Genomic DNA, 14,764 nt, shown 5'->3' with positions numbered 1-14,764 from the left:
ATATGTCAATGATATCTAACAATGTTCATATTTTTGATCTGATATTACCGGGGCAAGGTGAGGGAGGTTTGAGGAGTATGTTTAAATAGTTTCCTTATTTTGTGTTATTATAGTTTGTATTATATTTTCTTTTATGGCAAAAATATAATAAAAAGACTGTTCAACAAAAGAAACGCCCTGGTCGTCCAGCATCTTTAATCTCTGAACCGTTTAGCTGCAATTTGACAGTGCTAACCACTGCACCACCCTGCCTCCCAAGAAACACATTTGTAAGCCTTTATTACCTTCCGATTTCCACCTCCCCAGTATAGAATTGTTTTCTGCGGAGCTGTAATGTATACTTGGGTAATGGTTAGAGCGAACATCAGTGGAGCTGAATAATTTATGTAGCAGAGGATAATAAAAGAAAAAAAGCAAGAAAAAGAGGAGCACAAAGCACATACAGCATATACAAAACTTCTGGCACTTCTGGAAAAAAATGTGCTTAGGCAAAATGGAAAAGAAATGAACTTTTCATGCATTAGCTGTGCTGCTGTAAAAGGAAGTGAACCCTGAGGCAGAAGGGAAATCTGAAAGGAGAAAAGAAATGGGATGAAATAGAAACTGAAAGATGAATGTCAAGGAAATTCAATGTGTGTGCTTTGGACTTTACACATGTGTGCACATGTGGTTGTCTCTGAGTACTCCAGTGTGTCACAAAATCATAGGTGCTATTGGATTCCTCAGGCAGAGCGTTTCCCTGGCAACAGTGACGTACCCTTCTCCTCCGACTTTGGTGATCTTGAGACGAAAGTCCACGGAGTTGAGGTTGGGGGGCTTCCATTTGAGGATGTCGTCACACCTTCCAGGCTTGTACCTCTGTGGAGGAATCCAAACCCCAACAAAATTACAATGTGGCAGACACTTTGGAATAAAAATACATGAAATGTACCTTCAAAGAAGGGGCGGGGCCTATGCGGAGTAAATTTATGTGTGCGTAAAACACAAGAGAATTAACGGTTGAATAATTCATGAGCTGAGCAGAATTTTTCACACAGTCACAGCTAATGAGATGAAAACCCTCATACAAGTGAACCTCTATTAAGACGCACTGTTGGCATCAAACTAATTGATCTCGGGTTATAAATTAGCCTTCGAGTATCGAAAACATCATAAAATGCAAACAAGCGCCTGAGTGAAAAAAGAGAGAACTAATTAGAAAATTTGCACGCACTGCAAATTTGAAAAGAAATGATTAAAGATGAAAAATTTATGGTGGGAACACCAGAATAGAAGAGTAAATATAAATTTGACAAAGTATTATGCATAGTGATTCAACATGATTACATTCTTCACATCACTGCTGCGTTTCACTGCGCAGCAACATATGACACACGGCGAACAACATGCTTCTCTCCATCGCTTCGATTATTCATGCACGCCTGACATTTCAGAAGGGCATGAATCAAAAGAAGTGAAACATGAGAAATGTAAAGGCATGACGGGTGGAGGCGGGAACAGATGACCAGATTCTGTCACTGTCAGGTTGCCCAGTAACAGAAGTCTACTCCAAGGAAATGTGTGGAAAACAGACAGGATTCCTCAGGAGAGCCTGCACCGTCACACACATGACTAAATTACTAAATAAGGAGTTCCTGCTCAACCCACGTAATGCCCCCATGGCAGTACTATAGAAAAGAAATGTAAATCAACACAGTATGAGAGAATCATCACTAAAACCTGCCCTGCTCCTTCGTGAACAAGAACAAGAAGCCTGGTGTCTGAGTTCAGCAAGCTAACAGTTTTCAATCAAGCCAAGCCGATATCTCTAGGAAGTATAAAAGTATACCTAAATCGTGTGACTCTGTGGTCAATTTTCAAGGACATTGCTGGTGGTACAATATGTTTTCTGAGCCTGCGCAAAGGCAAAAAAACATTTATACCTGTTCCAAATAATGACACCTCATGGAGCTGTCTTTTATATCTCCATTTAGGTAATTTAATAAATGTGCAAAAGGGGTTACGTGTTCAGAGATTTGAGCAGTCTCTCCTTTCATAAACTCACGGCACGAGCAATATTTTATTTGTTGTTTGAAGAATGAAAAAAAGCAAAGAAAAAGGGAATAATAAAAAAAACCAAAAAAAACCCTAAGTACATCCTTAGCTCTGTGGTTACAATTCTGACCATTAACTGAAAGATCTTAATTCTGGTCAGGGTAATTTGTGTCTCTCTAAAGGTTGAATACAAACCAATTATCATTTTATGTTCTGCTGGAGAAAGACATGCAGATAGAATAGAAAAGACTTTGCATAATGTGCCAACACTAAAGCTCTGCTCATAGGACTAGCATTCACTGGGGAGCGCCAGTTATCTGGAATAACAGTGGAGGTTGTGTGTGAACCACATTTTGTGCAATTCTTTCAAGTTTGTAATTTAAAAGCTAAAGAACTCCAATTACCTGCCATAATTTATTAAACACGGAGATCCTGCGCTTACATTAGTCCCGTGTGAATGTGAATCTTTGTGATATGGGCTCTGTATTTTCCCCAGATATTTCTTATCCAAGCACGTCTTCTGAAACCTTTCAGTCAAGAAGTTTAGAGCCTCTGCTGGCGACTATAAATGAAAGCTGAGATATTGGGTGCAAATTCATGAGGGGTCATGGAACGACACATCAAGGGGACACACTCAGAATAAAGAAGCATAAACCACAACAAACAGTTAAAAAATGAATTAGTATTTTATTGTTATCTTCACCTATCAACTAACGATATCTGTTTTACCCATTTAGAAAGCCGCTGAAGGTGGATGAATTGTATTCCAGCTGACATTCCATGAAAACCAGGGTACACTTTGGAAAGACGGGTTCTAACCTTAACCTTATCTTCTGTTACAAGAACCCTCTGCATGCTCTCTTTTACTAAATCATGAACGTCCTCTGCGGTCTTGCTATAATTCCTTCTGCCTGGGAGGATACTTTGTCCAAACCATCTCAGTCTTGCTTCTCTCTCTAAAGCTTGATTTAGACTCTACGTCCTAACTTACAAAGAAACTGGAAATTTCTTTTATCCCTACACCGCAAGCTTCCATGCCATTCAAGTCTTTATTGTGTGTGTTGACCAGACTTGCAGTTGCATCATAGACTTAAAACTGGTTTCCAGTTATGGAAATTAAGTTGTAGATCTGACGCAGAAATGTAACTCACGTTTTAACCACGCAACCTGAGCTGTCTCTGACCTCATTTCTAATCGTATCCCTCCTGGTCACGGCAATGAAAATATGAGGATCTTCAACTCTGTCACCTCTAGCTCCACCTCCTGTCTTTAGTCTGTTAGTGCCACATCTCCAAACCATGAACAACATGTTATAAACCTTCTCTTTTGTTCTTGCTGCTACGTTCTAATAAATCCTTCCTGACACTCATCTCCATTCAATCCACACTGCCTCACTTCTTCCTTTCTGTGCACTGGACATTGCTTTGGATGGTTGACGCCAGGTATTTAAACTCATCCACCCTCATTTCTTCTATTCCTTGCAACTTCATGTTTCCACCTGCCTCCTTCTCATTCTTCCTAGCTTCTACTGACTTTCATCCCTCTTTTCTCCAGTGCATACCTCCACCTCTCCAGGTTCTCTTGCACCTGCTCCCTACACTCCCAAAGAAACAAAACAAAACAAAAATAACTTTCAGTCCTGTAGACAGCCTCCAGGTCTAAAAAGTGATGCTAATGTGAAAGTCCCTTTAACTTCTATTCTTTCTAGATCACCTAGAGTCAAATAAATGATAAAGCAGGTACGGTTTAGGGTTGAGCTAATTTGTGACTGAGAAGTCGCTATCCGGTCGTTAAGTCTGACGTCACTAGCCGTGTCTGGGCCTAAACTCCGCTGCAGGTCCATATATCAAACGATCACTATGGCATTACTGAGAGTTAAAAAACTGTCTAAAGTCTTTCACCTTTAATAAAATGATCAGCGTTCTGCTCTACCAGGTGTAACAATTGAGTTTAACATCCAGGCATCCACGGGCGACCGTGGCTCAGGGGGTTGGAAATCGCATCTGTAACCGGAAGGTCACCGGTTCGATCCCTGGGCTCTCTGTCCTGGTCGTTGTGTCCTTGGGCAAGACACTTTACCCTACTTGCCTACTGGTGTTGGCCAGAGGGGCCGATGGCGCGATATGGCAGCCTCGCTTCTATCAGTCTGCCCCAGGGCAACTGTGGCTACAACTGTAGCTTGCCTCCACCAGTAGGCATGTGAGAGAATGTGAGAGTGAATGAATAGTGGTATTGTAAAGCGCTTTGGGTGCCTTGAAAAGCGCTATATAAATCCAATCCATTATTATTATTATCCATAAAAACGGAATTTATGACATTTAACGGAGTTAGAAGTTAGCAGGGAGTTAGCTCGCTAGCTTCTATCTAAATACAATATAGCATGTCCTGACTGCAGGGTTTTGGAAACAAATTAAAACGTACAGCTCTGTTATCACTTCCAGCATAAATGAAGACAGAAAACTAAACAGCAGTGACGTTTGTAGGGTTACTGACGTTTGGCTAGCTGGTATATAATGATGTGCTACATGACCGCTAGCGACACAGCTATGTTAGCAAAATATAAACAAGCTAACTTTTTTCCCACTCGATAAAAGTTAACGTGAGTGGTCAGGAACAAATGTAATTGCATGGCAGGATGCTGTAAAAGGACCAAACTTCAGCCAGGAGAACAACTGAGATAATCCATCCACAATACGAGGTTAGTCATTCATATACTGCTGCATGGGCTGGGCTGTAGTTACATCCTAAGGTTTTAAAAACTGAGCTTAAATAAATGATTAGCGGTAATAAAAGCCGAGGGAGGTCAACAGGGATCACTGACTGTTTTAGGAGCTTTTTGAGATTAAATAGAAGAAAATACAAAACATTAAACATGTTAACAACACAAAAGCCATATTCAACGCAGACTACTTTAGGCCCGGAAGTAGGATTCGTCACGTCATCACTTAACGACCGGATTGTACATCTTATAAATGTGCTATAGAGCTAACACGGAGAAAAGCATCATTATGAGATTCCTGTACTGATGGAAAACTCTGAAGATAACTTTATAAACTGGTTGACATGAGGTCAGATTGACTTTATCATTTCTGGTGTAAAGAGAAGGGACCACAAGTGTTGGGCGTCCTCCAGCTTTGTCCACCGTGGAGCTCTTAGTGTGGGAGGTGGCCTTCGTGTGCCTTTGAAACCAACACACGCTATAAAAGCTTTTCGTGGTATTGAGCTAGACAGGAGGAAAAAGACGGAGTGGCTCTTTTACAGAGCCTTGACTGAGTACATCTTTTCTTCTGAAAATGTGGGTGTGGAAAGGAACATTCTTCAGTATAATTAGTTATGCTATGCAGCACAGGTATCAAAATAAGCATTAGAAAATTACTTGTATCACTTTTGCAAAATAAAACATGAAATCTAAGAACTACATGGTCAACAACTGTTGATAAAATGACTTTATAAGTGAGCTGAAAAAATAAATTAATATGGTGCCAACTTGTAAAGTGCTAGAATAGAGAAGGGCAACAACGTTTGCAGGTACTGTGGGTCTTAAAACTGACAGAACCTGTCAAGTTAATGAATGGCCGGACCCCCATAAAACTCATTGCCCCGTGGGATCTATTGAGGCTTGCTCCCAACTCTGCATACTAAAATGTGCATGCTAACATTTTCAACCTAAGTTATATTTGCTTTAAATGAATGCATGCCAGCAGAGCCATAGCAACAACCTCATGAAAGCCCAATCAAAGATAAAATAAAGAGTCAACCTTTAAATTCATTTCTAAATGGAAAAAGTGCTGCCTGCTGAACCTGTGCTTTCATTACTATTGGCAGTTTTATCAACAAGTGACTGCACATGCAAAACAAGAGCTTTATTATTGAAGTGCAAAACAGACCTTCAGACCCGATCGTACATTGAGGAACTCATCTCTCATCTATCAAATTCATTTTCAGGTAATGATGTTCCATTGCATACAAATTGCTTGCTGTTTCAAGTTAGAAATTCAGAGGCTGCTGGTGTCAGCGTGAAGGGAAGGAGAAGACAAAATGGGGGGAGATGCAAAGCTTGAAAGCAGACGAGTGGCTGTATAGTGTCATTAATTTTTAAAAAGGACAGAATAAAACCAAAACAAATGTCTATATCGAGTGTGGAACAAACGATTTAGCTTAACGTTTACTCCAGGAATATCTTGCATTAGTCAACACACTGAACAAAACATGGCCTAAGTTTAGTGTTGTAAATCTACTTTCAAACTTGTGTACAATGTTTTTGCTCACATATAAAGCCAAGACTTTTTTCCATTTCTTTGCACTGGTGCCCTTTTTATGTCAGAGTAAAGCGAGGTGGCTTCAAAGCAGTTGTCAGACGTTCGTCAATGTCTGAAGAATCAGGCCTGGGCTTTGACCAGAGTTACTTTTTCTTACTCTCTTTTTTTTTTTTTGTAAGATGTGGCACCTGGAATTAGGGCTGGGCCATATACCGTTCACGGTAATACCGGTATAATGTTGGGCAACGATAAGAAAATGAAATATCGCGATAGAATATGGGTAAAACGCACATGCGCAGTGCCTTTGTTTTCATACGCACATGGCGGAAAAAGGATGCCGGCGACGCAGAATGAGAAGGGCGAAAGCGGATCGTTAAATGAAACGGATGAACCAGAATTGGTTTGTAAAAATGCTGCAGCTTCAGTGGTGTGGAACTGGTTTAGCTTTCGTTCGTCAGATACACAACAAAGCACTATTTTTGGTAGCACATGCTAGCGGGCCGTTGTTATTACCGTGTTTTTTGGAAAATACGGCACACTTAAAATCAATCCTTTGATTTTTCTGAAAATCGACAGTGCCCCTTATAATTCCGTGTGCCTTATGTATGAACTCTGGTTGTGTTTACTGACCTCGAAACAATTTTATGTGTCACACGGTGCTGGAAAATGTTTAGTACGACTTTGCTAAGCTATGAACCTGCACCACTTTATGGGCATTATGGCTATCGTAGGCAGGAGCCTCGCGGAGTGATACGTACTGTGCTTCAACATGATATTACCGTATTGTGTGTGTATAACCTCTTTTGAAGTTTTGTGGATATTATACATGGTTATGCTGAGGGTATGTCGGCCATTTTCCACTGGAAATGCCTTTTGGTTAAACTGTCAGCAAGGATTTTGCATTTGCACTGTTAAATTTTTATATAACTTTAATGCACATAAAAACAGCTGATTGTTTAAGTGAAAATACGTTGATTTTTTTTTTTGCACGAATAAAGTTGTGGAGTTGTAAAGTATTTTGTCTAGTGTCAATTATATCGTCAGTTATATCGTTATCGCAAATTTTCAAATGTATATCGTGATAAATATTTTTGGTCATATCGCCCTGCTTTACCTTGAATTCAGAAGCCTGGACATATGATGGACATTTACTTATTGCAAATTTCCCAAAAATCTCCTGCACTAATTACAGACTAGTGCAATTGATCGAAAAAAAGGAATGTGACTGGACAAATGATTGTTACTACGTGTGATGAATTTGCAATCTCATTGCCTCGGCAATGGCTCCTTCGAAAAACTGGACCAGGTCTTCAAAATGATTTTGGCACCTCAGACATCAATGACACAGAGTTTGTATGTTATCATTTTGTGACTGGAGTTGGAAATGACATGCAATCTGTTTATGATAATACGGTGATTATCAGAGCCATTAAGGACTGTTTTCAAAAGTTTTGGAAAATTCGTTTGGGGAAAGTTGCGCAACAAAATCAGCTCAGGCCAAAACCTGCTCCAGATTGCAGTGGCAGCTTTAGTTCTTCATGCTGGAACAAGTTTGTCATGAAGATACTTTAAATGTTAATAGACTATTCGGACTTTTTCTTTTCCTTTCTTTGTTGTTATTTTTCTGTTGTTAGCTCATGTGGCCTTTGTCAGTCAACAAACTTGAATAATAGTCAGCAGCTTATGTGTCTCCAGGAAAATGATGTATCTATTTTTTCCACTGTTAGTAATGAATCAAATGAAAATACGTCTATTGTGTGAAAACAATATATAGAGAATATGTAGCTCATGTCTTGCCATCTCTATTTTAATATGTTTTGGTTTCTTCTTTAAATTCTACACCTCTACTGCCCTGTACTCCGTCTCCTTATCTCTTGTCTGAAGGCTCTGGATAAAAATACTAAACATTATAATTGGGCCAGCTTTCGGAAATCCCAGCATGATGACACTGTAGGCTGCAATGCAGCCAGGCCTGCTTACTTTGCAGTTTTCTACTTTAACAAACTTCAGCTTTTTGGGGACCAAAATAAATAATTAAATGGAGTCTACAAAACTACCACAGAAAACTTCTCAACCTCCAATATTAAAAAAAAAAAAAAAAAAAGAGACAGGCAGAGAAAGAGGGAAAAATGCACCTGCAGTCTTTGCTTTAGCCCAAAAAGTAAATTTCAGCTCCTTTAGAAATCTTGAGCTCATAAAAGTCACCAAAACAAACATGATTAACTATTACTTTTTATAAGAGCTTGACATGTTATCAGAAAAATATCTATCACAATATCACTATTGTGATAAAGCTACTTTTAACATAAATTAAACACTTTGTTGTGACTGTTGGTGCTTAACCACTGACCTTCACTGATCTCAGCAAAGAGAAATAAAAAAAACTGAGAGGAGGAAAGGAAGCAACATGAGAATTTAAATAAAATAACTGCAAACAGACAATGTTATTGAATTGCTGCAGATCAGAGATTTGTTACCCTTTCAGTCTAGAAATAAATGTCTGTATTTGATCTGGTGCAATCATATTTTCACTGGGAGAAATCTACCTCTGTCACTTTCACTGTGGCACAGAATTGTGAGAAAAACAGCAAAGCTGAATATCAATATTCAGGACCCCTGCTTTTTTTTTTTTTTGATTAATGTACACTATCATGTACACACGCTACTTAAACACACTTCCCCCAAAGAAATTAAAACTAATTCAAATTCAATTCTTTTATTTCAATGTTTTTATGTTTAGCACATAAAAATTATCTGGTAATCATCTTAAAATTAGGTAAAAACCTAACCTCAAATGATCAACACCGCATGACATATTGCACAGTACCCCTATTTAATTCACAAAAACCAAGCAGAAATGTGGAGGCATTGTATGAAAAACTAAGTGCATGGCTCAATAGACGATAAGCTGAATGACTATATCAGTCTTTCACAGCACTGTGGAGGAATTTCCCCCCACTTTTCTTTATAATGTTGGTTCAGTTCAAAGGTGTGCAGGCATTTATGTATGTACAGCTCTTAAGGACCCCTCGGAGCATTTTAATCACAAAGAGGTCTCTTTTTAACAGAAGCATTGCAATGCCTTGATTCTTTTCTCTTCAGCCATTCAGTTGTAGATTTGCTGCTGGACTTGGGATCAATTTCATGTTGCATGTCAACAACCAACAATACCAAAAATTAAATACTTGCCAAAACGCAGTTTTAACTGATGGCTAGCCATATGAAACATCCAAGGATGACTAAAGAATTGCGATCAAATGTCAAAGAAATGTTAATGCTTGTACTATGTTTCATGGGAAGCTATTTGATTGCTGCTGAGACATTTAAACTCAAACAGAGGATATGCTGTCTACAGCTTCTCAGACATATATTCTTTAAAAGCGTCCAAATCATATGAATGGTTTCACAGACACTAAAGCTTGAATATGAAAAGGAAAAATAAAAGAAGAAGCATCCACATTTTCATCCAACTTTAGCGTAATATTCCCCAGGTATGACATCATATAGCCAATCTACATTAACTTTTTTCCTAAAGTTTAGAACATCTGAGTTTATATGATTGCACAGCTACTAAAATCTACATACTGTAAATATTTATCCTGAGGGTTAGAGCAGGGCGATATGACCAAAAATATTTATCACGATATACATTCGAAAATTTGCGTTAACGATATAACTGATGATATAATTGACACTAGACAAAATACTTTACAACTCCACAACTTGATTCGTGCAAAAAAAAAAAATAAAATAAAAAAATCAATGTATTTCACTTAAACAAGCAGCTGTTTTTATGTGCATTAAAGTTATATATATACACAGCTGTAATGCTCCGACAATCCATCAAGCGGTGCAGGTTCGTAGCTTAGCAAAGTCGTACTAAAACATTTGACAGATTTTCGAGCGCCGTGTACGACATAAAATCGTTTCAAGGTCAGTAAACACAACCAGAATTCATGCATAAGGCACGCGGAATTATAAGGGACACTGTCGATTTTCAGAAAAATCAAAGGATTGATTTTAAGTGTGCCGTATTTTCCAAAAAACACGGTAATAACAACGGCCCACTAGCATGCGCTACCAAAAATAGTGCTTTGTTGTGTATCTGACGGACGAAAGCTAAACCAGTTCCAAACCACTGAAGTTGCAGCATTTTTACAAACCAATTCTGGTTCATCGTTTCATTCACCGATCCGCTTTCGCCCTTCTCATTCTCCGTCGCCGGCATGCTTTTTCCGACATGCGAGTATGAAAACAAAGGCACTGCGCTTGCGCGTTTTACCCATATTCTATCGCGATATTTCATTTTCTTATCGTTGCCCAACATTATACCGGTATTACCGTGAACGGTATATGGCCCAGCCCTACTGAGGGTTATGGTATTTATTAAATAAACAAATCCTGTCATCTATGAACTGATTATTTGACAATTACAGAAAGCATAAAACAAATCCAGCCTCTGATTGCTACACAATTATCCATCAACACTTAAGTGCATCTTGAAAAAAGGCTGATTCCTGTGCTTTGAGACACACCACCATAATCAAAGTGAATCTGCCAAATTAGAAGAGAAATCATTCATAATAAATGAAATATGAATTTATGTATAATGCCTGATTTACTGTAAAAGGAAGCTTATTGAAGGGTTTGCGTAAGTACTTTGATTACAGTTTTTTTTTTAATGTCTCAATTTAATAACATTCTTGTCCTTCGAGGCAAGTGTGCGATGAAAAGGCGGGACAAGTCCAATAAATCTGTTCCCAAGAGTAAAGCTTCAGACACACTGGTCTGTTTCTTTGTGAGTCACACTGATGGTTTGAGTGTTGATATGCAAAATGGTGCAGTTGCATTAAAAACAAACCCTCTTGGGAGAAACCGGCTTGAGAAATAAAGGGCAGGGGAAAATCTTGAGGTAAACTGTCTGCGGCTATGACACAGACTGAAGAATAAGTGAGTTTACAGAAACTGATTATACTGATTTATGGAGCAAATAAAATGCGCATTAATGAATGTTGTGCCCTCTAAACTCAAATATCTGTCTCAGATAATCTACAGCAACATCATTCAAAAGCTTTAACTTCACCAGATCCAAACTGTATATGAATCACAGTATTTGCACTGCCTTAGATTTGTGAATACAGCTTAAATGATGTGGTTTAAAAAAAAAAATAAGAGAAGAGAAACATTTTTTTTTGTACTTTTTGCACCGAGATCACCATCTGGAGTGTTCCCATAAGCAATTCTGCCATCTGTGGCAATTCCGTTCAAAATCTTTTAATTCCCTAAACAAAGAAAACATATCCCAAGGACACCATGTGTTGGGTGAGATAACGCGACTAGTGACCGATGGCTGCTGTGGCGCTAACCTTTGTGCTAACATTAATGGACATTCACTGAAGTAAGACCCCGCTGAGATTAACCCCGAGACCACCCTAATCCCATTCGCACAAAAAGAGATTAAGGTTGCAAAGGGTTCTGTAGACACGAACACAAATCAATGACTTAGAAAAACAATTTCAATATGAAGAAGGAGTGTTACTGGCTCCCTGCACACTAATGATCGCTGGAGCTGTTGGCAGTAAATGCTTTTTGCTTTCAACCTCTGTGAATATGCCTTTATTGAATGACTAATGTACTTAAAAGACTGTGTACCTTGAGGATAAAGCTGACCAAAAGATCAAAATCCTTTTGCATAACTTAAACTCTTGGCCTTCTGTTATTTGAGGGAATTTCACAGCCCATAATCTGGAGGCAACCAGTACACATGAGAGAACAGTGCTCTCTCTGTCGCAGTGCATGACTGCATCTTTTTTCCCTTTTACAAAGTAAAAGATAATATTACACAACTTCTCCAAAGTGCTTCTCTCCAGTCATTAATCTTTAATAAATTCTAATGCCAGTCCTCATCTCCTTGTCTGACCTACTCTTTTTACTTGAACTTTAACACCATGCTAGGAGCTCCATAAGGCTGTGTTTGTGTGTTGAGCAGAGGTGCACTTTGAGCTAATGCTATTGAAACTATTTAAAAAACGAAGCATACACAAAAAGACGGTGAACTGTGGCAACCACTAATGCAAGATGTCAATAAAATTCAGTAACTTTTAGTGATGAATTTACACAAAGTATCCAGAAGTGGGCACATACAAACTCAAAAATATTTAAAATTTAAAGCAAATGATTGGTAATAAAAACACCTTTCAAAGTATATGAACTTTGGTAAAATCTGGCAGATTTACATCTAACATTTTTAAATCGACTTTTATTAAAATGAAAAAATAAATAAAAGTTAAAAAAAGACCTATACATTAGCAGAGCAATGCTGCTATCATGCCTAAAGCATTAAATCAATGTCACGACTCAAAAAAAGGTGGCAAATATATAGTAAAAACACTACTTTGAGTTACTCTTTTGTTTTATGTTAGAAATCCACAAACGACACAGCTCGCACTGTTTCCTAGTTACAATTTTTTTATTTTTTTTTAAACAAAATTTAGTATACGAGTGGCAGATGCTGCTCTCTTAGTTAAATGGCAAACAAACCTCTCACTAAAGCAGGCTAATCACATCTGGCCAGCACGCAATCCTCTAAATAAGATTAGTCCTGAAGCGAATGAGTGCATCCCAACCATAAATCTGACTAATGTGCAGGTCGGCAGCTCCTAGTTGGCAGCACCCTCACGTGAAAATGGAACTAGAAAAGCCTCAACGCCAGACTGTCTCTGTTTTTGTGTGTGTTTTTTCAAACACATGATGAATTAAGATACATTACAGTACTGAATAACATATTATTGTACCAAACCCTATTAATCATTGAATTCAGATGTTTTGACTCCAAATGCCACAAGTGTATAAAATCAAGTACCCAGCCATGCAATCTGCCTCACAAACATTTATGAAAGAAAGTTGTTCTAAAGACTTCACTCAACCCTCTCAGGCTCAAATTAAACTTTTTGTTGCTAATGCACAAGTCCTGCAGTGGTACTTCTGAGTTAAAAAACTAATAAATTATGTATGTGGGGTATTCAGGTTGTTAGTTTTTAACTGTTGCAAATCGGCAACGCCTGCCTTGAGAGGGTTAATCTGAGCGTGATATTGTTAAAGGTTGCCACCTCCCTGATATAGTCCTCGATCAAACGCAAGTGGTATTATTGTATAGTGGAAGCATTTCGCAACCATATAATGTGCTCAAGTCCTTCATACATCCCCGACTCAGTAACTTTAGAGTTCTAAACCTTCTCTGGCATTAACATCAGCATAATAACTCTGTGTCAGGAGCTTCATGATATGGTTTCCATGGCTGAGGACGTCCTGTAGGTTTAATATGCAAGTTGTCTACAACTTAGGGTTATCTGCCCTTTCCATGCTGTTATACTTAATTCTTCATTGTAAACATCTGAGGGAAATTCGTCTCTGGTAACTTGTTTTATTTGGTGCAGGCCATTACATATTAGTATTCACTTCCACCTTGATGCTAGATTTCCATCTATACTGCACGCACCAGAAGAAAAGACTCTTCTGTTATCCAAAATCTAAGTACTGCAACACGGAAAGATTTGTTTATTTTTATTCTCTAATATCCAGAACACAGAAAGACACAACTTGAAGTGGTACAACTGTTTTTTTAGTTATAACTTTTGTTCTAGGGTGCTATAAAATAGTGAAACTGGGAGCTATAGTGCTTTCAGCACACAGTAAGACATCGGCAGACTATTTTCAAATAGACCTCAAAACAGCAGGTGAACAGCTTTCCTATTTGTGTTATGTCCAAAGTGTTGTCAGCGTTGTGCCTGTTACCAACCCTAGTGATGGCAGCTTTCATTATTAACTGTTGAGATTGTACCCAGGCTACTATCACGCTGTTCGGAGTGGTTAGATGCATGCTAAATAATCAACTCCCGTTAAAGCAGAAGTATATCATAATTATTTATCTCCGTCTAGAGCAGATGGATAGAAATTCGTTCAATATAAATAAAAACAGACATTGTTACATAATATTTTCCATTTCCCTTCTATTTGCGTCATCATTTAGTCAAACACTTGTCATCTTTTTGGGTTCCAGCCCATTAGTTTGCCTGGCTTTGCAGGGAGGAAGTAGCTGCTGACCTTCAAAGTTTGGCAAGATTTCATTCGCAGATATGTGAAACAGCTGAAGAACATTTCTTAAAAGACGATTCAATCACGAATCAAACTGAGTACAGACACTTGGAAAAAATCTCTCTTACAGTGCACAGCCTTTCAGTGATGTGAAAGGACTTCTATCCATTTCAAAGGTGAGACTTATACAGGGGAGGGAGTGAAAAAAGGCACCTGACAACAAATTGTTTGAACAATGACCTGTCTATGCAATCAGTTTTCTCATTGGAGATCATTTGCACCTGATGATTCCCTTCCTGGCTGCTGAACAGCAATCATTTCAATTCTGTAAACCACGGCTGCCAAAACAAATCACAAACCCCAGTTGACAGCATCGT

At 38.5% G+C, this 14,764-nt stretch overlaps 1 protein-coding gene across 1 annotated transcript in view; it reads right to left on the bottom strand.

Moving 5' to 3' along the window:
• The window catches only part of rngtt (RNA guanylyltransferase and 5'-phosphatase), a 115,844-nt gene that overhangs the window by 21,238 nt on the left and 79,842 nt on the right, over window positions 1–14,764 (bottom strand). Inside the window, exon 13 of the mRNA XM_085246984.1 lies at window positions 758–858. Coding sequence (XP_085103110.1) covers window positions 758–858 — 101 coding nt within the window. The remainder of the gene's footprint in view (window positions 1–757; window positions 859–14,764) is intronic.

This window comes from Mchenga conophoros, linkage group LG15 (assembly GCF_057382185.1).
Source record: "Mchenga conophoros isolate Kocher_MC1m ecotype Shallow Benthic linkage group LG15, M_conophoros_male_GT1.1, whole genome shotgun sequence".
NCBI classification, from domain to species: domain Eukaryota; kingdom Metazoa; phylum Chordata; class Actinopteri; order Cichliformes; family Cichlidae; genus Mchenga; species Mchenga conophoros.
The sequence above is the reverse complement of the archived record's forward strand: the minus strand, read 5'-3'. Positions and strand labels throughout refer to the sequence as shown.